Below are 25,061 nucleotides of genomic sequence, written 5' to 3' on the forward strand. Positions count from 1 at the left end.
CATGTTTATTCCTGTAACCACATTGAGCAGTATGTTTAAAGGGGCGTGGCATGGGGGAGTCAGAGCCTTGTAATGTCATTTCCTTTTCCACCCCCCACCCCCAAAAGATACAGCACCCGGAAATCCTAACACACTTGTGTGCCATTTCACCATATTTTCAAAATCATAAACAAGGGCAGTTTAGTGGTATCTGTTTTAGGGCTGTGGAATGCTCAAAAGAGCACTTTTGGCGGGTTGTTTTAAATGTATGCTGGTGTCATTATGGCCAGCTTCTGACTTAACAGCAGTGACGTACCTATTCCACAGGGCAGTGGATTTGTTTTCAACCCCTTTGTGGATGAATGAGCTGCACCGTCTTCAAATATGTTAAGGTCTGTTATAAAGAGGACTGTGATTAGCGGTTCTACATGTCCACTGAAGGTAGGACAAGAAGTAATAGGCTTAATCTGCAGCAGATAATTAGATATTAGGACAAACAATAAGGATAGTTAAACGCTGGAATAGGCTTCCAAGGGAGGTTGTGGAATCGCCATCATTGGACGTGTTTAAGAACTGGTAGGAAAAACACCAGTCAGGAATAGTCTAAGACAGTGGTTCTCAACCAGGGATACACATACCCGGGGGTGGGGGGGGGAGAGGGGAGGTATGCAGAAGTCTTCTAGAGGGTACATCAACTCATCTAGATATTTGCCTACTTTTACAATGCCTACATAAAAAGTACTAGCAAAATCAATGCAAACAAAAATGTCATAGGTTTCAGAGTAGCAGCTGTGTTAGTCGGTATCCACAAAAAGAACAGGAGTACTTGTGGCACCTTTATTTATACTGAGCATAAGCTTTCGTGAGCTACAGCCCACTTCATCAGATCCTTAGAATGGAACATATAGTAGGAAGATATAAATACAGACAGAGAGCATGAAAAAGTAGAAGTTGCCCAACCAAATCTAAGAGGCTAATTAATTAAGATGTGCTATTATCAGCAGGAGAAAAAAAACTTTTGTAGTGATAATCAAGATGGCCCATTTCAGACAGTTGACAAAAAGGTGTGAGGATACTTAACATGGGGAAATAGCTTCAATTTGTGTAATGACCCAGCCACTCCCAGTCTCTAGTCAAGCCAAAGTTAGTATCTAGTTTGCATATTAATTCACATTCATACTGCTCTATGTACTGAAATGTAAGTACAATCAATATGTATATTCCAGTTGATTTATTTTATAATTATATAATTCTAATTAAATTAGAAAGTAAGCAATGTTTCAGTACCAGTGTGCTGTGACTCTTTATATTTTTATGTCTGATTTTGTAAGCAAGTAGTTTTTAAGTGAGCTGAAACTTGGGAGCACACAAGACAAATCAGACTCCTGAACAGGGCACAGTAGTCTGGAAAGGTTGAAATCCACTAAGGTTTACATGGTCCTGCCTCAATGCTGGGGGCTGGACTTGATGACTTCTCAAGGTCCCTTCCAGCCCTCGATTTCTATCCAGAAACACTCAATGAGTGTGGTTAACATTCCTTCTGAGCTAATGAATGGCTTTGAAAGCCTCCACACTTACTTGGTATTTCTCTGCCCTTAAAAAACTGTTCATCACACTGAACACTCATTCCACTGGACTGTGTGTTCCTTGTAAACACAGAGAACATTCTACTCAGTATAGCATTCCATCTTGAACAAGCAGTTTACGTGATCAAAGAAAAATGGTTTTTATAGATGTAATAATAAAAAAAAAAACACGCTAGGACATCCCAGGTGTTTCAAAAGAAGATCCTATTACATCAGGTGAAAAACATAGACATAAGGTCACTTTAGGCATGTCAGGTGGGGGAATACCTTCAGATCTGGGTTTTAGGCTTGGGCCAGTCTGACTGACTGCAAAGTCACATTTAACGTTGTGTTAACTCCTAATTTTCTAGTGAACACAAATCCTGAAGAAAGAGCAGCTGTTGCATTAATTCTACAATCACATACTGCTGTGTAAATCAAGTGCAAATCCACTGATGTAAAACCAGTGTAAGTAAAGGAAGATTCAGGCCAAGGTGGGAATAAAGGTGCTGCCTGGAAAAAGTTTTCTACCTACAGAAAATCTGTGGCACTTAAAATAGCATATTGGGTGGGGAAATTCCTGAAGTGGTGTCATGGTGAGTAGTTGCTTTACTGCAAGAGAAAAAGATGGGGGGAAGCCCACGAATGAAATTTAGGGACTTCCCAAACAAAGCAATGAAGCAGAATTTTCTACTCAAAAGTATTTAGGACCCAAAAAACAAAAACAAAACCACTTTTCAGTTCAGTATGAGTCTTGGTAACACCTATCTATCTGCCTAGCTACACTATCTGAGGGTATGGCTACACTGCAATGCAAGCCCAGGCTGAGACTCAGGCTCAGGTGCTACCCCCACCTGCCCCCATCTGTCTAGACACAAATGTCTTGGATTGTGGCTCAGAGCCAAGGTCTTAGGACCATATGCGAGTGGAGGGTCTGAGCCTGAGCCTAAACAGGAGCCAGGGTTCAAGCCCTAGTGTTTCACTGTGTGAACTCAGGCTCTGGGAGTCTGCCAGTGCTTTCCCACAACCCCTTAGGTGGGTTTTCTTTGTCCTCTCTAGCCCTCACCACTTGGCTCCCAGATGATAGAGGCAACTCTATTTGTTCAAGTACAGTTTGGTGTTTATTAACCCTTCCATTTTATTCTGATCGCTAAGCTGCAAACACAGTGAACATTCTTCTGCCTTTGCCATGGCCACTAACCAGACTAAGTCCTTTTCCAAGCATGCTCCTGGTTGCAGGAACATAGACAGATTTTGGTGACTCTCTGGTGTGAGGCAAGCAAAGCACTCAATTTTAGTACCAGGAATGACTAGGCCTACCAGCAAATAGCAAAGATGCTGGCAGTGTTGGAAATTTATTGAACCAGTGACCAGTTCAAAGAGTGGATTAAGTGGCTCTAGACCAACTATCGCCAAACCAGGGACCAGAACTGAACCTCGGAAATCTCCCCATCATCACGCCTGTCTTACAAGGACTTTGAGCAGATGTAGGGTACTGCACCGAACACTGAACCGAGTGGTTCACGATGACCTGGTCAGCTGGGATGAATTTACAGCTGACATTCTGAACAGGGCTGAATAAAAGAAGAAAGGGACTTACAGCAAATGGAAAAGCAAGACAAGAGGCAAGCAGAAAGGCTCAGCCAGGCCGCACAGCTGTAGGCATGCTTTGCTCACACAGTTCAACTTGCAGCAGAGCTCTCCTGCCAAGACCAAAAATCACCTTTCCTTCCCCTTTGCCCCCCAGCTCCACTATGCCCCTTCCTGCTTAGAAAAATTCACAGCCACATATACAATGGTATAAACCAATAACATTTCAAAGATCTGCATCGAAACTTCTATTTTCCTGTTTCCACAGTCAATTAACTCTCAAAATATAGAGGCCCAGATTGAGCCCTGGTATTAGCTGGTACAAACACACATGAATGCCAATTGAGTTTTCTGCACTGATGCCAATGGAGTTGCTGCTGGCCTGCTGCTAACACCAGGGTTGAGTTTGGCCCAGAAGGTCCAGTTATTTTTGTTGTTGTTTTTAAAACTACAGTTTAATATCTGAGAGGCTAAGATTTTCAAACATGAGTAATGATTGGGGTGCTCAGTTTGAGGCACTTTTAAAGGGATCTGATTTTCGGCAGGTGACTCAAGTCTCTTTACGGTTTCTTGAATTGGACCCCCAAATATTGAGGCACCAAAATCATTAGCTAGCCTGAGAATCTTGACCACAGTGTTATGAGTTACACAGACAAACCTGAAGTTTGATACTTGCCATCTAGTAATACAACGAGATTATATTCCTCTTGGTTTGGGCAGCAGGCATCCCATAGAACTTTCAAGAACAATTCACATACATTGGCGGGGGGTAAATCACCTAAAACCATGGTCACGGAAGTAGCAAATAAAATTCAAGATAAATCTCTCGCTGTTCTGTGAGGGTTTCTCTTACTTTTATTACAGAACAACTATCGGTTCCTACCTCACTTAATCTCAGTATTTCCTGCTTTCCAACACCATCCACATTCCAGACAACTGCATCTGAAAGTATATACTGAATAAGGCTACACTTGCGAGTTACAGCGCAATAAAGCAGCCCCAGGCGCCCTAGCTCACGCCCTGTCCACACTGGCAAGGCACGTAGAGCACTCTGACTCTGCAGCTACAGCGCTGCTCGTACTGCACATTGGCAAGTGCAATAACGTTTGCTGCGCCCCCCCACTGGAGCGCCGCAACGCCAGTGTGGATGAGGTGTTGCATTACTGCACTGTGATCAGCCTCCGGAAACATCCCATAATCCCCTTAAGTCAAGTGGCCACTCTTTTCATTGTTGTGAGATGGCTGCAGGAATGTGGAAATGCCCTTTCAAAGCTCTGTTTTGGAGAAGCAGGCTGCTTATCAGCTCCAGGAAAAGCAAACATTTACTGTTTGCTTTGAGTGAGTGAGCGAGAGGCGGGGTCTGAACTTACAAGACACCATGCTGACACACTCTCAGCACCCCAGAAACCCACTCTCTCCCCCCCCACACACATACACACAACACACTCCCTGTCACACTCCAACCCACCCCCATTTGAAAAGCATGTTGCCGTCACTTGCATGCTGGGATCAGGGCCGGCTCCAGGCACCAGCCAAGCAAGCTCGTGCTTGGGGCGGCAGATTTTAAGGGGCGGCATTCCGTCCAATCCTAAGGTGACATGGCCGCTGTGACAGTGTACCCCATAAGGCTTTATGGGGTGGGGGTGCTCATAAATGTATGTATGATATAACTGGAATAGGGTTTTGCTACATACGCCATGTGACATATCTTTGTAAAGGTTATGATCTACTGGTTATGTTCATCCTAGTTGTTTGCAGGCACCATTTGTGTGTTCAAAGTTATGAACATTGGCTGTATAATTGCTTGATTTCTAAGTAGCCTTAGTTAGAATATTTGGTCACTTCTTGGGAAAGGAATGTGCAAATTAAGTGCTCAATCCAGAAGCACTTAACAGACAAAAGAGCTTGGAAGGCTCCAATCCATATAAGAAGTCTTCCTGGAGACATACAAGATACCATGAGTAAATTGGCCTCTGCCTGTAAAGACTGAGTCAGGCATGGACACATGACTTGCCCAGAGAACTCCACCTTGGAGCTGGACTTTGCATAGGAGTGAGGAAGGGGTCTCCACCCACAAGAGAGCGTCTATTTAAACCCGTGAGAGACCCCTCCATTTTGTCTTCAGCTGGCTAAAGAAGGAGCCTCTCCACCCCTCCAGGATACTTAAAGGAAACTGGAACAAAGGTCATTAACTACAGGGCGAGTGAGTGATTGCTGGACCCAGGCTAAAAGGAGATTTGCCTGTTAAAGGAAACATTCTGGAACTGGTGAGAATCCTATCTGTATTTAGTTTGATTAGACATAGATTTGCGCATTTTATTTTATTTTGCATGGTAACTTACTTTGTTCTGTCTGTTAGTGCTTGGAACCACTTAGATCCTACTTTCTGTATTTAATAAAATCACTTTTTACTTAGTAATTAACTCAGAGTATGTATTAATACCTGGGGGAGCAAACAACTGTGCATATCTCTCTATCAGTGTTATAGAGGGTGAACACTTTATGAGTTTACCCTGCATAAGTTTTGTACAGGGTAAAAACGGATTTATTTGGGTTTAGACCCCATTGGGCATTGGGCATCTGGGTGCTAAAGACAAGCACACTTCTTTACCTGCTTTGGGGCAGGTAATTCAGACTCTGGGTCTTTGTTGAAGTAGACAAGAGTGTCTGGCTCGGCAAGACAGGGTGCTGGGGCCCTGAGCTGGCAGGGAAAACAGGGATAGAAGTAGTCTTGGCACATCGGTTGGCAGCTCCCAGGGGGGGTTCTGTGATCCAACCCGTCACAGCCGCCTTTTTTTTTTTTTTGGTTCGCCACTCTGGCCGCTCTGCGCCCTGGTAGTTTTGTTTGTTTTTCTTTTGTTTCACCGATGACGTTCAGTGCTCCACTGTAGGGAGTGGCAGCACAGAGGAGGGCAGTGCTCTGCTGGGAGCCGGCTGAGCGCTCCGTCTGCCCCAGCTGGTGCCAGGTCTGCAGCAAACCTGGCAGCCCATGTCCTTCCCTCCCTGCTGACCAATGACTTTCAATTCACCTGCAGGCGGGAGCGGCTGGAGCCCTCCCACTAGCCGGGGCACACACTCCACTGCCTAGGGCATGTCTGCAGCACAGGGAGTCCCGCTAGCCAGAGTGCAGCCGCTGCCCTCCCAGAAGCTCGCCAGCACAGCCAGGGGAGGCAGCCGCGAGCCGCCAAGTAAGTGGCACTGAAAGTTTGCACCCTATTGGTTTTTTTGGTTCACCGCTCCGGCTCCCTGAACCCAGGTTGGTTGTTTTTTTTTGCTTGGGTCATCAAAAAAGCCAGAGCCAACCCTGGCTGGGATAGCTACCCATAATGCACTGCTCCCAATGCCGCCTGTACGCTTTAAACTGTCAGTGTGGACAGACTGCAGCACTTTCCCTACTGCACTCTACGAAGGAGGGTTTAACTCACAGCGCTCTACATCTGCAAATGTAGCCAGACCCTAAGTGTCAAGTAAGTGTCGTGTGCAGCTTTGTAAGCCAATCTGAAGAATTTGCAAAGGAACTCGAAGTATAGGAGAGACAAGGCTAACCTGCAGAAACTTCACAGATTTAACCTTATCTTTAGGAATAGACAAGAATGTTTAATTTAAAGGCATCATGACACTATTCTCTTAGTCACACGGTTTATAAATGGAACCTTAATATATTTATAAAGGATTAGTAAATGATTGATAGATGTTTTAATAAATAATCAAATGTTAAAATCCAACGGGTCACGAGGTTTCTTATAACTACGGCATAATCATAACCCCTTCCACTGATGTGCTTATTACCCTCTGTAAGACATACTGCTCCTTTCGGTAACATAGCTAGGGTGACGAGATGTCCCACCCTTAAAGGGACAGGCCCGTTTTTAAGCCTTCCTGCAGGTGTCCCAACTTTTTCTTAAAAACGGGCAAATTGTCCTGTATTTGCTGTCTCTCCCCCACTCCCCCCCCCATCAGTACCGGTGGGTCCTGCTGCTGGTGGATCCCTATTCTTCCCCTCCCCGCCCACCAGCAGGGAGGGGAAGGGGGTCCAGTGGCCGACGATGGGGGTGGGCGTGCAAGGCTAGCGGTGGGGCAAAGCTGTAGTGCACAGGGCCAGCAGCTCCTCCTGCTGGTCCATCAGCACAGTCCCCACTGCATGCTGGCTCTTGGCCAGCAGGACCCGCCCTCCTCCCTATTTCTGGCTGGCACTGGCTGGGCGCTGTGAGCTGCAATGGCTGGTGAGTGTGGGCAGGCACCAGCCGGTTACGTGTCACCTCTGCTGCTCACCCATCAGCCCTTTACATGCTCCCCTCTTGCTGTCTTCTCCCTGCTTTGTCCCTTTAAACCCCAGCCCCACTGCTCCTCCTTATCCCCCCCTCCCTCTCCCCGTAGCTGGAAGCAGCTCCCATCCTTTCCGTACCGCACTGTGCCGAAAGGCTGCTGCTGGCCATGTTCTGGTGTGAATCCTGGCAGAAAGCGGGGGGGGGGATGCGACCCAGCATGCTCCCCCACACGTGTTGCGAGGTGGTCCTGGGGGCCAGCCAGGCATGGAGGGTGAAGAGCGCTCAGCAGGGAGGGTCGGTTTGGTCAGTCACCCCCCACCTTCTGAGAGAGGTGTGGGTGTGTCACCTCTCCTGGTGTGTGTGGGGGGGAGGGGTGTGTGTGTATCACCCGTCCCAGTGTGAACCCTAAAGCCTTAAAGATAAGATAAATAAAAAAATCCAACTAGGCAGTATTTCTATTTAACGGGCTCAGTCAACTTCATGTTAATTTGAATGTTTGTACTGCATAGTTCTGATTGATTGACGTTGAACTTGCTTGAATACTAGTAATTTTACCAGGTGTCCCGTATGCAGCATAGGGAAATATGGCCCCCCCTAAACATAGCTATTAATCAATCATTAACCCTTTATAAACAGAACCACAATACCGAGTATGACCATCTCCCTTTTGTTCAAAAGTTAAAAAATATGTGAAGCATCATCCAACTGTAAACAGAGTTTGAACAGTGAAAAATCATTGCATCAGACAGCATGTACAGGAACAGGAAATCATCCTCTACATAAATGAGCGTGATTCTCAATGAACAAAATCTGCCATGGCTCAAGAGAGAAACTTGGCCTCTTGAAAGCTTAAACCATAAATAAACACTGGCTCTGAAGTGTCCACCAAATGCAAATACCTTTTGAGAGTAAAAGGGAGCCAGCCGTTAGAAGGCTGATTTAACGCTGATCCCACTCTGATACAAGAGCACACATTTCTCAGTACTTGAGATAAGCAAGACATTATGCACAGACCCTGATTTTATAATTTATCCACTTAACCCCGTAACATTTAACACACTGGAACACTTAACCCCTCTATGCTTCAGTTTCCCCCCTCTTTCAAATAAGGATAACACTATGCTATCTTACAGAGATGTTAGAATTAACTCTTTAAGGACATAAAGGGGAGAACATGAGAGGAGTCATCACTGGAAGGGGAGGAGATTTGATGGAGATGGATATATATACATACAGTGCAGTGCCCCATTGTCTTCAATGACCAAAGAACCCATACCTGGACTCTTCCTCTGCGACCTACTGTATGCTGCCCCTGCCTCAGTCACCTCGAGCAAGGAAAACGGAAACAGACACACAATAAAGGCAAGGGCTAGGTAAAAGCAAGTACTTATTTATTATGATCGAGGTCCAGGACTCAAAGTGGATGTCTCCCTACTGCCCATAAGGGATTGCCTGTACTTGCAGAGCCAGAGAGACACACAGGAGAGTCACTGAAAAGACAAATGCCTATGCCAGTCAACAAACTACACTACACAGAGATTGGAGGGAGTCAGGGAAAAAACAAAATGAGTGCCTCAACTTTTACATTTGGTCACAAACCTGTGGATCCTGGGGCTGTGAAGCTGAATTAATTCATGTTTGTAAAGCACACTGAACCCTTCACATGGAAGGAGCTAGAGAACTGCAAAGTGTTATATTATCATCCTGTTCCTTGATCACTGTCTGGGTGGATACAAATAGATTTTTTTTTAAGTGCTAAACAAATTTGAATCGTCTATAGGTGCAGAGAGAATATTTTCTTCATTTCAGTTTATTCAACTAGTTCTGTTCATGTACTAGCTCATTCAAAGTTAAGAACCCAACTGGAAGCTGAAAAAGGAGGAATGCTGTTTTTCTCTTCCACTCTATGAATAAAAAGTAGGTTTGAGAGAGTAAGATCTACTAGTTCTAAAATCTTGAAGGACAGAGTAACCAGAAACAAATCAGTTAAATTCATTAACCACAGATAATACTGCCTTTGTTTAATAAATTGGTTAGTTTTAATGGTTTGATAAATTTTTTTCTTATGTATCCAGCACTTTTAAGGTCATTTTATTTAATAAAAACAATAAAATTCTATTTTTCTGAATTTTAATTTAATTTGAATTTCCACCCAAATAGAGTATGAAGAAGGTCACAAATAAAAAAATTAATCATCTACTAAAACCGAAATGCCTCATTCACCATTTTCTAACAATCAAAAATGTCAAAACAAAGAAGCTGAATAAATATAATTTAACCTATATTGTTGCTTAAATAAATATGTACAGATATAGTGTATCCTCCCAGTTAGCAAAAATCACCACCAAATTTTGTGTAAAGGCTATATTTAGTTGCAAGTTAACAGACTTTGGTGGTTACCAACTAATGAGAAATCAACATTTCCTTAAGTAAACTACTAAAAAGTACAAATGCAAAACATGATTTAAATGGTGGGTTTCCTGCTTGTGGATTTAATTAAATGGCCACTGTATAAAGGGACATTTTTCCCCTAAGAACCATGTGATAGATCTGATCCCCTCGGTAATTTATAGCTCAATTTTCTCTGTCCATGCTGGTAATGGAGACTGTGTCTGAACCATGTGGAATCTTTCCAGGATCAGATCTGTAAATCCAGAATGCAAATCAAGGAAGGTTTTCTGGAGGTGAGGGGGGTCAGGAAGGGCAGGGTTGAGATAGTAAAGATGGATTTTGCTAAACCAAGATGGGATGTCTAGAAGTTATGCTCTAGTTGAAACAGGAATTAATTCGGGAAAGTCCTACGTCTCCAGTACAGGAGATCAGACTAGATGATCACCAGGGATCCTAGAAATCCATATGCCGTGGAAAAACGGAATTTAGAGATTTCCTGTAAAAAAACCAGTTTTTACATTTTGTGAAAAAATAAAAACATATATTAACTATTAACTAAATTTTACTGAAAGTACCGGTGTCACTTATTCAATGCGTGCAACCTCCCCCTCTTGTGGTTGATTTTTGAATGCGTTTTAAATTTACATAGCTAAACATACTCCAATAAACTGCTTCCAGTGTATAGAGGTTACTCAACAGCATATAGGGGTTTGCGTTTTAATGCATCTCAAATTTCACTTCAGCCTCCAGACATGAGTAATTAAAGTTATGAAAAGAGGCCAAAAACTTTTAAAACCATCCCTAAAGGTTGTGTCACTGAGTTTGGCAAGGAAAAATTTCACGTTGATGGTAATGTCCTGTTCTGTATGCAGCAAGGCTATAGATTACATTCAAAGGCAGACAGTTGTAGAGCACATGGAAAGTGTTAAACAAACTGAATGAAAAGAAATGAAAAAAAAGAGGCTGAACTCGCAGGACCAGCAACAGTAAAGAAACAATTCACTGTGACTGTATCATTCAAGTGTTTATGCATTTAAAAAAACCAAAATTTTTTGAAAATATAGAATACAGACAAATATTTGGTATGGGTAAAAAATACAAATTGCAATTCTATTAATTTTACTTTATTGTTTGATCATAGAGTATCAGGGTTGGAAGGGACCTCAGGAAGTTATCTAGTCCAACCCCCTGCTCAAGGCAGGACCAATCCCCATGCAGATTTTTGCCCCAGATCCCTAAATGGCCCCCTCAAGGATTGACCTCACAACCCTGGGTTTAGTAGGCCAATTGCCCAAACCACTGAGCTATCCTCCCTCCCCCACAATGGCACAGGTAGGCTTTGAACTTGCTTAAAAAATTATAAATATATCAATAAACCATTGCGTTGAACTGATACCTATACATATTGTGGCTAGAGAAACTAAAATTCAGCTTTTAATTTTAATTGTGGAAAAATACAGATTTTTATGTTTTTTTACTGGAGAATTTTGGGGATTTTCTTATCACAGAAAAATAGGATCCCTGATGATCACAATGGTCCCTTTTGGCCTTATCATCTCTGAATAACATTGACAAATGGAAACTGTACAATTCCCCATTGTTTGGGAATCAAGATTTTGCAGAGTGCATCTTCATTTGAAATCAGGACCAAGGGATCAATGCTAGAAGGTGCTGAGCACTCTCAACTCCTACTAAAGTAGACAGATGCAGGTCAGTCACGTACATAGTCAGGCCATTTGGTGACTCGGACAGCTGCAGATCTGGAAATCAGGACGCTGAGCCATTGCAGAGATGGAGATCTGAGAGTTGAGGGCCCTCAGTACCTTGCAGGACTGGGACCTAACTGAACAAATCCAGTCCATTTGTCTTTTGGAACTGCAAGTTGAATCCATCCCAAAAAGTAGCTCCTAATTTAGTGTATCCCAGACTTCTTATTGCTTTGGTTAATTGTCTAGCGTTGGCACCTGGAAGATCAGTCGCTTCCGCAGGGTTGATTTTATTTCCGGCATCTGCTTTTTCCCATTAAAATCTTTTTCTCCCATTTTTTTGTTGACTTGTGTCAGGATGGTCAGCAGATCCACGCACCTTAAACACATTACAAGGAGAAAAAAGAGTTACACAGAAATACGTGGTACTTTCAAACTAGGACTTTGAGGCTGATCTGGGAAGTTATCCATGTTTGCTTGATACCATGATCCCTTGGGACAAGGACAATGGCTTCCCCATACTCCTGGCTAGTCCCCCAGTTTGAATACTCTACTATGTAACCATTACACTCCACATATAGCTGAAGAAAAAAGAATTTCAGAAAGGCCAGTCACTGTGTTTTTCTACCAAGTGACATTTGTCTTCCCTCTTGGTACTGGTTAGGAACAGCATTTAGATAATATGGAGAAACAAATGAACACATCATCCAATCCCTCACCCAGCTCTCCAGGATGCTACACAAGACTTATCACCAGACATCATTTCCCTTCATTTCTAAACCAAAACACTAGCAATTCTTTTTTTTATAGACCAGCAGTCTTGTGAAGAGAGGTTCTTGCCATTGTTCTTTACTAAAAAGATTTGCCTGCTTCCACTGACTCCCATTAATTCCCATTGGAAGAACAAAACCATTGGTCATTTAATATTGTAAAATACTGTACAGGATACATCTGGGGAGGGAGCATAGTGTGGAGGATTGCGCTGGGGACTGGGCGTCTGAAGGTCCAGCAATATAATCCTGGCTATGCTGCTGATTCATGTAACCTCAGGCAAGTCACTTTAAGTCGGTTTTATTTGTAAAACTGGAATAACAATACATACTTAGCAACGTGAAAGAGGGGTTGTGAAGTCTAATTAATGAACATGCAGTGCTTTGAAGATGCGAAGTGCTATATACAGTAAGTGGAAAGTACTATTGTCAATGGGTTTCTATTAAGCTAGTTTAAGAAAGTGTTTCTGGGACAAATGCGTTCCACCTCTTCATCAGTCCTCTACATGCTATTAAAATGCAGAATATGAGTAGTACTTACTGTGGGCAGAAAGACTCTATTTCCTTGCAGAGGCACTGAATGAACGCGCTGCCTCTCTCTATGTATCTGTAGCACTCAAAGTCTTCCACTGTAGCCATACCAATGAGGACATCAGCCCAGTCAGGAATGGAAGGCAAGGGTAAAGCATCTGCCTCCAGCTGTCGAGAAGAATCTTCTTTCACTGGGATACTTTTCTGCCCTGTCATACCTTGGCAGGCTTGAATAAAGAAGAGTTTGGGTTTGCCAGCGAGCGAGGGGCACTCAGATCCAGTGAAGCAAGAGACCAGATCTTTGATGGCTGCAGAATTCCAATCTGTCCCACGTACTTTACCCTTTTCGCCATGTGAGAGCAAGCAGCAAATGAAACAGTCCATGTTGCTATGGTCCATGCTGCTATACTTTTTGATTGTCTTACAGATTTCCTCTGCTTCTAGGTTTCGGTGCTCAATTGTCTCAAACTGCAGCCACTCAAAAACCCGTTTCAGAGCCTCTGGAAGAGAAAGTGAGAAGGAGAGTCAGCACTCATTTAACATAAACAGAGGAGAGGGAAGAAGATGAAACCGTAGGCACTGCACTGGAGAACAAGAGACACTGTCAGGCAGTTTGGAAAGTGTTACAGTCCCACGAAGAAGCCCACCTTATTGTCCCACACCCTGTCAATCCTCTTGGATCAAACTGATATTGCCCTAGCAAAAAATACACAGCTATTCATTTACTTCTGATACGATGCCTTTGCCTTGAGCATCATGCTGTCCTCACAGAAAAAAGCAGGTTTCACTTCCATAGCAATTAATCATTACACATAAGGAGAGTTTAGTTTGTTTAAGCATCTTTCACCAACTTCATGCTGCACAGGGATATGAGATACTTATGAATAGCTCTTGATAAAACAAGAGGAGGAGGATGTACTTATTTAAGGCTGGATTCTGCCACTCTTCCAAGGAGTAATTCCTTATTCTGCAAATAGTCCTGTTGAAATTAACTACTCTGCGCAGAGCAAGAGCAGCAGAGTCTGGCTCTTAGCAAAGGTAAGGACCGACACAGCTTTCCCAGTACCTGCTGACTTAGCTTTGTAATGGGTGAGAAGAGTCTCCTAGAGAAAAGAGAATGACTGGGAAATGAGCAACTGGAAAGGGATCAGAGTTAAAATTCAGCCATGTATGCTTTTTTAAGATGCAGCATTAAGAAGGAAGAATGTGTGGATTCAGATAGACACGGAGTTATTGCAGGAGGAAGGGCTTAGAGGCAAATGGCAAGATGATAAAATAGTTGGATTTGTTTGAGCATTGCTGCAACCAGATGTGTCTATCTACTGGATCAGAACACTTTCTAACTGGCAGTGTGGTCTCCTTATATCCTTCAGTTGCAGACTGTAGGTTAAGTGAACACAGAATTGAGAGCTTAAGGACTTTCTGGCAGTTCTAAGAACATGACTATAAAAAAAAAAGAGAGAGAGAGAGAAGAGAAGTCATCAAGCAGAAAGATGCCATAGCAGAAAAGGCACACACATACATACACACTCTATATAAACAATAGCTTGTGCCCAGAACAGAAAGACTTTCCTTCCTTAAACTACATTTTTAGCATATTCTGTCCAAGAGGGTAAAAAGAAGTCTGTCAGCTATAAACAGACAAATTCTAATGGAGGAATTGACAAGGAGACTAAAAGGGGTGTTTTTATAGCAAGATAACTAATCTGAGTCAGCTCTCAGGCTGTAAAATCCTGGCAGAGACAGCCTCTCTTGTTACTGCAGTGTAGGCAGGTGAGGTCATCCACAGGTGGCCAGTGTAGTGTTGACCTCACCTAACAACTACAAGGTAAAAACTACTTGTATCTCCCTTAGGCTTTTATAGGGAGAGCACTAACGCGGGTTAATTATCAAGCTGTAACAAGACCGCCCTTTTTGGCAGTGAAGAGACTGTAGCTTTTCTGATACCATAATGGCCAACATGTCTGTCAGACCAACCGTGGAGGGAAGGGAGCTTGGTGAGAGTGGTCTCGTGAAAGCAAAGAGTGACAACACCGGAGCTTATCCCTTCCACAAATGAGGGTAGATTAAATGGTTCCCTCAGACAAAATCCAACTTTGAAAAAAAATCCCAGTAGTTCAACAAACAAAATACTTACCAGCATCTTTGTCTGTGCCTTTCCTGGTTTCATCAGGATTTTTAAAATCAGAGTTGTTCAGTATCACACAATAGCCATGAGGATTATTCTCCATTGTGTAGGGGTTCTCGAGCTGTAGGGATGTACAGAGCATAATGACAAGATCTCAAAAGGAGCATAAAGAGCTGTGGGTTTTAAGGTACCCAAAAGAGAAACGGGACTAAGCACAGATTGTTATCCTGCCTCATCTAAGCCCCACAGACATACCACAGGCTGGGGCGCTGGGGACGCGGTGTAGGGGAAGTCTGTGAATCTGGCACAGTTCTAGCCTCCGCCTGCAGGGGGATGGAAGGGAGTGGGGAAATAATAACCCTATTTCCTCCCCCCCGAGCACTCCCTCCCTCCCCCAAGGCGAGGTTAGTGTTCTGGAGTAGAGGGAAAGGGAGCAGGTGTTTGTCCCCAGCCCAACACCCCGCCCCCCCAAGAGCACATGGTGGGGGCTACCTTTGAGATTCCTGCTCCTCACCTCCTTTGCTTGGTGTGGTTAATTGGTTCTTATCCATTGATTCAGCATGATTTGAGGGAGGGAGGGATGTGCTTAACCATGACTGCCGGAAACTCTCCAATTGCTTCAGGGTGTCCTGGTGGTTCTCTTCCCCTCTCCCCCAATGGCAGACATTGCTCTGTTTCCTGCCACTAACCCTAATGGGGTGTTGATCCTCAGGCAACACAGCAACGGGTGGGGCTTACTCTTGTATTCTGGATGAGGGCTCCCTAGGGCCTCACCAACAATTGTTGGGGGGTTTGTAAATGGGATTTATGCCCATCAGGGTCAGGAGCAGAGCAGCAGTTCAAGGTAAACATCAGGATTTCTCACCTTTGACACTGACACTGCTTCCTTTGCTCCCGATTCACCTGGGCCTACAAACGCACATGTTTTAGGGCAGGGAACTTCCTGGTGAATATGACCTACAAGGGGCACGAAAGGACATTTAGAGTCAAAAGGGATATCTTAACTTTAACGTAATTCAGTACAAAGAATGGTATCCAAATGACCTGAAGGAGTGGGGTGCGGACAACTTCCAACCCCTAACACATGAAGAACTGCTCACATTTTCATCATGGTTTACCACTTAGATAACGTCTAAACCTTAGCACCTATGGGCCTACCACTGCTTAACGTCAGGTTGATTTTAGGTGTATTTAGTTAGCGATGATTAGTCCTATTTTTAACCATATGAATCAAGAGGCTGAGTCTCCATGGCACTGACCATGAAATCTGTACAGGCTTCAGAATCTAGGTGGGAAACAATGCAGGCAACAAACATCTTCATGGTTAGTGCAGTGACTGGACTCTTAGCTACGTTACATTTAATCAAGTGAGCCTATGCTCTAGTTCATACAGGAATTAATTCAGGGAAAGTCTTAAGGCCTGTGTTATACAGTAGACCAGACCAGATCACAAGGGTCTCTTCTGGCCTTATAATTTATTAATCTACTTAAGGAGCGGTAACAAAATACCTTCGCTAAATGTCAGGCTCTGAAAAGGAGGTTCCAAGCTTGTGATCAATTCATCTGGGGCTGAAACGTGAAGAGACAAGAAGAATGATGGACAAATTCAACGGAGGCTATCCCAGGTCTCAGTGCAGCAAGACTCTCAAGGCATCAGGTTAGCTACACGCCTAGTCTTCAACAGAAACTACCCTGAAGTCTTAAAGGACAAACAGCCTGGGCAGACGAAACAACTCATCCAGCATACACACAATTCTGGTGAGCCTCGCTCTCTATGTGAAGTTACCTAAACAGTCAATACATTAGATCATGATCAACTGACACCAGTTTTCAACACGGGAAAGAAACCCTGTGGCTGTACCAGTTCTGCAGCTTCTTCGCTATATTTGTCACGTCCCACTGAATAAGGGTTCCCTTGAGGTTTTATTTTTAGATATTGGAGGAGATCCCTTTTCCCATTAGTGACTGATGATTCTCTTCTCTTCCCCTCCAGGAATGGGTTCCCCTCATGCCCTCCTGGTGATGGATTAGCCCATTGACAGGTTGACCATTTCTGTTGCCCTGGGCTGAGTTAAAGGCTCTGTCTATACTACAGAAATAACAATATTTAAACAAGATTGTGAAAAATGGTTGTAACACAGGCATCTACTAGGGTCAAAACATAATTCTCCATCACTGTTATGACTGGGGATGTAAATAGGGTTTAAAATAGTAACAGTTTAACCTATTAAAATTCTATCAAACAGTTAACGGTTAAGAAGTTCACACAGGCGGGAAACTAGGAGTGCAAGGGGTCCCGGCTGCCGTCCCCGCATCCCAGGTGCAGAGCCAGCAGCAGAATTTAATTGTTAACCAAAAGCAATAAGACTGATGCTTATCAGTTAACCAGTTAAACTTTTACATCCCTAGTTATGACATTTTTGTACTGTCTAGACCGGCAAAAATAAGTCATAATCATGTTTAAACATGGCTGTGCTGAAAAGGTATTTTTTTTGTAGTGGCAACAGGGCTGAAAAATATGTCCCCTTCCTGCTCCACCTAAAGAGATGAATTGATGAATTTTCCCCCATGGCTACAGTTCTTGTCAACACTAGAAATTCCTGGAAATCTCCCACTGTTGCAATGCCTCTAGAGGTAGCAGTGGAGAGCATGACTGTGTAGTAGACATCATTCAGGTGCCCACTGACGTTTACTGTACGGTTTACACCTACCCTGAGCGGCATTAGACAACAAGTGGTGGTAAAGCACCAATGCTCTTTTGACACTAGTGCTTCCACTATTGCTATCGCTGGTGGGAGAATTTTTATAGTCAAGATTAGATGCAGGGCCATCTCCAGGGGTTTTGCCGCCCCAAGCAGCCAAAAAAAAAAAAAAAAGCCATGATCGCGATCTGCGGCAATTAGGCGAGAGGTCCTCACTCTGACCGGGAGTGAGGGACCCTCTGCCGAATTGCCGCCAAATAGCTGGACCTGCCACCCCTCTCCGAAGTGGCCGCCCTAAGCACCTGCTTGCTAAGCTGGTGCCTGGAGCCAGCCCTGATTAGACGCAGCCACTATCTTCCTCAGAGCCACTATCTGCTCTACTCACCAAACAGGCGACACTTCACAAGTGCATCCTTAGAGTAGCTGGGAGAAAGAGTCCAAATGCTCTGAGAGCCATCCAGGGGGCCTCAGAGAAACACACATGACTAAGCCAAATGCAAATGAGAACCTGCTATGAAAAATTCTGTGTATTCTCACTTTCCCCTGGCCGCTAGATGGTGCCTCTTAATAACTGTTTCCTGAACGTTGGGCCTGTCAGGTGAACAAGTCACTGCTTCAGCCCCCAAAGCTCCTCAAGAACATACTAACTGGAAGTGCTGGAAATGTCCCAGATTCTGTTTTAAAGCATTTGGCACCGACTTGAGTAAAAACGCCTCCCTTTCAAAACCTTTCCATGAATCTTCTTTCCACCCTTTGCACTAGCTCATGGAAAATGAAGCCTTGCAACTCACTGACAGCAAGATCTGTAAGCCTACGGACTAGTCTCCCAAGGGAAGTGGTGCACGTCTCAATCTTAGAGACATTTAAAACTAGACTGGTCAAAGCACAGAAAATAATACTATGCAGAACAATTTTTCAATCGTTCCTAAGGGGGGCAGACTACATCGAATGTCTCCCTCATCACTACTTCCTTTGATCCTCGGGGCTCATTCAAAAGGATATTCAAATGGGTAGTTTAAAATCATTACCTTGTGTTTCTACTTCGTAGGTATTAATTTTTTGCGCCAGGTCAGGTCTAACGTCCCGTAAAATACTCTTCAGCACCTTCAGTTTGGTTTCATTCATTATCCCAGCTTTTTCCATTTCTATAAAGAGCTTCAATATGGTCTGTTTAAAAAAATATGCTTATGTATTAGTTTCAGGTACCACCACAACATATTATGCATTTCTCAAACCAAAAGGAAGGCCAGGTTCCCTGCTCGGAAGAGAGGACAGGCTGAAGACAGAAACATACAGAGAATTGGGGGGGTGCAGGGGTGGAGAAATACACCAAGTTAGAAGGCGGTAGTGGGTGTCGAGATGTGAATTAGCCACCTCATGGGAAAATAAATTAAGCTAAGATAGGGGATTTTAGAGCGGGTCTGCATATGTTTTTTCTGCACATATGTAACAAAACAGATTTCAATAAAGCAGTGCAAACCACTAATGTAGACATTCTTAAACTGATTTTGCTTAATCCAGTAATTGACCAAATTAAATGAAACTAGAATAAAAAGTGTGGTATAACCCTGGATAAGTGCATCTCTATTCCAGATGTGTAACTAATATGGATTTTTTAAAAACAATTTAGTTACACTGCTGTAGGTTTTCCATTACATAAATTATTCCTAATTACTCTCCAAATTTGTAATTGTATCAACTAATCTGCCCATAGGGACCATAGCAGATGCGGGGCTTTTCGGGAGAGTTTTAATGCAGGCCTTGTGGATGATGGACTCAGGAAGGGTGCTTCAAAGTTAGTTATTTGTCTATCTAACCTTCACCATAGCCTAGGAAGCAGCTAGGTAAGTATCATTATTCCAATGTTACAAATAAGGAAAGGGGCAGAAAGGTTAAGTGACTTTCCCAGGACCACACGAGTCATTGACAGAGCCAGGATTACAATTTAGGATTGTCTGACTCCCAAACCCTGTGCTTTTTCTCCAGACCACATCCTCCTCCTTCAGGTGCCACCCAAACATCAATACCCTGAAAGCAGTGGGTAGAGAAGAGGAGCGTGCTGAATTTGTGGGAGGCAGGGAGATGGATGGTGTGGCTAAGACAATGAGAACGTGGGAAAGACTGATGAAATGGTGGGGAAAGGAGACTAAGACAGGAGGGAGAAAGAAAGACCCATTTTCTAATGGAGACCATCTCACAGCTCTTCCACTTATCATGAACCATCCCCACTGCAGGCTGGGATTTACATGCACCTGTTTTCTCTACCTCCTTTGAGGAAAGAGTTAGACTATGGCTACTACAGACCGTACAGCGGTGCAGCTGAACTGTAAGCTCTCTGGGTAGCCGCTCTAAGTTGATGGGAGAGAGCTCCCATTGGCTTAATTACTCCAGTCCCTGCTGGCGGTAGCTCTCCCATCGACTTACGCACCGGTGTGCTCAGCACTAAGTCAGCATAAGTTATGTCACTCACCGGGGTGGCTAACCACACCATTGAGCAATATAACTTATGTCAATTTAAGGTGTAGCATAGCCAGAGACTCAGAACCAATTTTGCACAGGAAGCCACCACGATCAAGTGCTCTTACAGCATTGTCCTGAAGCTTCTTCTTCGGTAGTTCCTTTTGCAGCAGGAATCTTACACTGGCAACTTCTTCACTAGTTATTTCTTCAGAGATTCTGTAAAGTAGTTGCCTGACAATAACGGAAGAAAGGAAGTAAATTAGCCAAAATGAAGATTACCTAAATGCTGTCAGGTATGCCCCATGTGCCTGACGGGCTGGTCCACATACAGGGGTTTGCTTCGTCCTTAACACTGCTATGTACAACATCCTTGAAAGCCAAGGCTGAGAACAACATCATGGTATCAGAAAATCAGTGCAGTTCAAAGTGAAAATACTTGCTCTCAGAAGCACTCGGTGGCAGTGCTTCCAGGAACGAGACAGTACATAGCACACATCAGGTTGCAAGTAACCTAGGTAAGACTCAGGCTCTGTCTGGATTTGAGAGGACCAAATCCAACCCAAAGCCTGCTTGACCCCTCTCTAGTTACAGTACAGTACTATGACTGTGAGATAATTTCCAGGAAAAACACCTTCTTGGAGACTGGGTCTCTTTAGAAAAATGGAGATGTCACTTCTGTCGGAATAGTACCAAGGACACAATCAATAGCATTAGAGCATAGAGCTAAATACCAGTCCTGAAGTGTGCAAGATGCACAGAGCCAGGTTGAGAAGAATAAAATTCTCCCTGGATTTGTGTGGGAGATAAAATGGAAGACAATTCAGGTAGGAAACAAGAATGAAGCTGGACATAACAGAACACCCCTACCTGGGCCTTTTAAGCCCAAGAGGCTCCAAAAGGTCCTTACTATCATACTCCATACCTATATGGTGAAACTTTTGCCTTGTTTGGGATTTGAAGCTCCCTCTCCATTTCGTCTCTGCTGGAGCTCAGTTTACCAGTCAGGAGGTCTATGCGGTTTACTCTGAACAGTAGCTCCTTTAAGAAGGACAGATCGTCTTCCTCTATCAGTCTCTTGTTCTGGAGCTTTTGGAAGAAATCCTTGGGATCCTGAATGTCTTCCTGATTCTTCAATGGGATGTACTGCAGACTCAGAAACTTCAGAGCCATCAGGGTTTCCGAGTCCAGTTCCTCGCTGATGAAGAAGAGAAGCTTGTATATATCTGCGCTCATTTTATGGCTGAGAGATGAGGAATCAGATCTAAACACAAAGTGAGATGATGATGGAATGATGTGATTGGTGAGCGAGGTCAACACAATTACAAAGGAGTCACGTCACGTGGAATGCTCCATAATAAATGGATACATGCTACAAAGTACACATCTGATGTCCCCCTGTCATAGTTTTGATGTTAGGTCTCTTTTGTCCCCTTTCAATTCATCAGCTTTAGGAATTTGCACTTGGGAACAGAAGCAAAGGTAAGAGAAAATGTCATGGAAACAAGCTCCTCCTGCTTTCCCTGGGAGAATGTTTGGGGTTTGCTGGCAGCAGAATCAATCCAGCGGCATGCAAGTGCTTCCTTTTTTCTTTCCTAGATCCCGCCTGTTGTTCTTTGGAAAGTCAGCATTATTCCTTTTCTAAAGATTCAGTGCTACCCAGAAGCAAGAGCCATATATCTGACACCCATTTCCCCTAGATTTAAAATCAACAAAGTGAGCAATAAATGAGACCCACAGAACATGAAAACATGGGCCATGTTCATGTCCTGTATGTATATATATCTCCTTACTATATGTTCCATTCTATCCATCCGATGAAGTGGGCTGTAGCCCACGAAAGCTCATGCTCAAATAAATTTGTTAGTCTCTAAGGTGCCACAAGTACTCCTGTTCTTTTTGGGGATACAGACTAACACGGCTGCTACTCTGAAACCTGTCATCACAGATGTATGTCTCAATTGTAGTAAAAGCTTCCCTAAGGTACTACTGCTTCTATAAACATTTTTTTTCTGGCCCCTGCAGGTCCCTGCAACCAGGCCACTCCAATTTAGATAGGAAAGATAATTCACTTTATACTCATTGTCTCCAGCACTTGCAAACTACAGCTCACTTACAAGCTAAGCTATTTACTACCACACTGCACATTTGCAAGGTATAGATCAGATAAAGAGCATACTGATAATTTCCAAAGCTCAAGTACAGCTAGAGCCATACGTTTCCCATTTCACTCTGCACCCAGGGCCAGTGCAACCCATTAGGCGACGGGCGCTAGCATTTGGGGGGAGGCATTTCAGGTCCTTTGGCGGCAACCGTGGCGGCCGGATCTTCGACCACCCCAGTCGTCATTGGCATTTATTTAGGTGAAGGGAGCTGGGGGCGCAGGGAGGGCTGCCTGCAGCAAGTAAGGGGTTGGCAGCACACAGGGGAACCGCTCCCCGCCCCAGCTCACCTCTGCTCTGCCACCTCCCCTGAGCACGCTGCCCCGCTCTGCTTCTCTCCCTCCCAGGCTTACGGCGCCAAACAGCTGATTGGCGCCACAAGCCTGGGAGGTGGGAGAAGCGGAGCAGTGACGCGTGCTTGGGGAGGAGGGGGAGCAGAGGTGAGCTGGGGTGGGAAGCTGCCGCACGGGGAGTGCTGGCACGGGGGGGGCCTCAGGACGGGGGGGAGCTGCCACGGGGGGGCACCTTAGGGCGGAGAGCTGCCACAGGGCTCGGGGAGGTGGGGGCACAAGGTGGAAGTTTCGCCTAGGGCGCGAAACATCCTTGCACCTGCCCTGTGTGCCCCTAAAGTCCCTAATGACCTTTGAATTCTCAGTCACGGGTTACAGTTAGGGCAGGACACATGTTCAGTAGAACCTCAGAATTTCAAACTGACCAGTCAACCACATACTTCATTTGGAACTGGAAGTGCACAATCAGCAGCGGGCAGTGGGGAGCAAATACAGTTCAGTACTGTCTTAAATGTAAACTACTAAAAAAATAAAGGGAAAACAGCATTTTTCTTCTGCATAGTAAAGTTTCAAAGCTGTATTAAGTCAATGTTCAGTTGTAAACATTTGAAAAAACAACCATAACGTCTTGTTCAGAGTTACGAACATTTCAGAGTTATAAACCACCTCCACTCCTGAGCTGTTCATAACTCTGAGGTTCTACTGTACTGAATTTAGAACGTGCCTCTGAATTTGAGAATATGGAGCATGAGGCTCCAAAAATCACGTTGGTAGATTTTTGCAGGTGAACAAGCCCCTAACCCAGGAACCTATCCTTGCAACAAAGCCCGATGCCAGCTCTGTCCACATATCTATTCAAGTGATACCATCATAGGACCTAATCACATCAGCCACGCCATCAGGGGCTCGTTCACCTGCACATCTACCAACGTGATATATGCCATCATGTGCCAGCAATGCCCCTCTGCCATGTACATTGGCCAAACCGGACAGTCTCTACGCAAAAGAATAAATGGACACAAATCTGACATCAGGAATCATAACATTCAAAAACCAGTGGGAGAACACTTCAACCTCTCTAACCACTCAGTGACAGACTTGAAAGTGGCAATTTTGCAACAAAAAATCTTCAAAATCAGACTCCAAAAGACAGACTGCTGAACTCAAATTAATATGCAAATTAGATACAATTAACTTAGGTTTAAACAGAGCCTGGCAATGGTTGGGTCATTACACTAATTGAATCTATTTCCCTATGTTAAGTTCTCCTCACACCTTCTATGGGTCATCTCAATTATCACTTCAAAGGTTTTTTGTCTCCTGCTGATGATAGCTCATCTCAATTGATTGGACTCTTCCAGTTGGTATGTGTACTTCCACCTTTTCATGTTCTCTGTATGTATAAATATCTCCTGTCTGTGTGTTCCATTCTATGCATCCGAAGAAGTGAGCTGTAGCCCACGAAAGCTTATGCTGAAATAAATTTGTTAGTCTCTAAAATGCCACAAGTACTCCTGTTCTTTTTGCGGATACAGACTAACACAACTGCTACTCTGAAACCAATCATTTAACTGGTTACTATACAGTAGGACCTTAAACTATTGTCTAGAAAAACCCAGTAAAACTCACTCCCTGTCCTACAGAGCACACTATCTAAAGCTCGGTTCCGCAACCCTCATTTCTCTTTTAAATGTATGCAAAATTAGTTTTGAAACAGATGAGAATCTGCACCTCTGGGCCATATGAAAACTAATGAGACTAGGCACATGAGTCATTCAGACAGGAGTCGGTGCTTTCAGCTGCTTGATCTTATTTGCTACTTCTCTGGGGGGAAAAAGAGAATACACACCTGATAGCTAATTGTCAATATAGGATTGGGGGAACAGGTCTCCTCTGACACACATGCATACCCCTAGATTAAGGTATAAGCAATTTATAGCCATAAAAATGATCTTTAGGTAAAGGGAATTAATTTCACTTTCACTTTCAAACTTTCTATAAACTTTGAACGTTATAGTTTATATATATATACAGAATAGACAGTATATCTGCATGTGTGTATGCCTGCCTGTGCGGATAGTGTACTAAAAATTCTAACTCCATTGTCTTCTGGCATTAGATTATAATCCAAAACAGGGAAAGAGAAAAACTAGAAAGAGATATTGGTCTAGCAAAACTCGGTTGCCTTCAAACATAAAATGAGATTGAAGTTAAAGATGTTAATTTCACTTACTTTTGAGGTCAGGCAGATCAGTGGATGAAATGCTTCTGGATCTTGTTCCTAGCAAAATTCAGTTGCCTTCAAACATAAAATGAGATTGAAGTTAAGGATGTCGATTTCGCTTACTTTTGGGGTCAGGCAGATCAGTGGATGAAATTTCCTAGCAAAACTCAATTGCCTTCAAACATAAAATGAGATTGAAGTTAAGGATGTGGATTCCACTTACTTTTGGAGTCAGGCAGCTCAGTGGATGAAATGCCTCTGGATCTTGTTCCTTCTCAGTCCCAACAGGAAGTCATGC

The 25,061-nt window shown here is 43.8% G+C and overlaps 1 protein-coding gene across 2 annotated transcripts; it reads right to left on the minus strand.

Annotated features, from left to right (window-relative positions):
* Positions 1-10,656: 10,656 nt before the first annotated feature.
* On the minus strand, positions 10,657-25,061 carry LOC120374760 (caspase-8-like). Of its 2 annotated transcripts, XM_039494917.1 has the most exons (10): positions 24,987-25,061; positions 24,773-24,838; positions 21,013-21,351; positions 20,216-20,321; positions 18,659-18,797; positions 16,438-16,497; positions 15,794-15,885; positions 14,938-15,049; positions 12,811-13,300; positions 10,657-11,878 (listed from the first exon to the last, which is right to left on the minus strand). In XM_039494917.1, the coding sequence occupies exons 3-10, from the start codon at positions 21,321-21,323 to the stop codon at positions 11,737-11,739; spliced, it is 1,452 nt and encodes a 483-aa protein (XP_039350851.1). In that variant the 5' UTR covers positions 21,324-21,351; positions 24,773-24,838; positions 24,987-25,061; the 3' UTR covers positions 10,657-11,736. The 2 variants fall into 2 exon arrangements, with proteins under 2 accessions (XP_039350851.1, XP_039350852.1); XM_039494918.1 differs by lacking the exon at positions 16,438-16,497.

This window comes from Mauremys reevesii, linkage group 11, assembly GCF_016161935.1.
Source record: "Mauremys reevesii isolate NIE-2019 linkage group 11, ASM1616193v1, whole genome shotgun sequence".
Lineage (NCBI taxonomy): Eukaryota > Metazoa > Chordata > Testudines > Geoemydidae > Mauremys > Mauremys reevesii.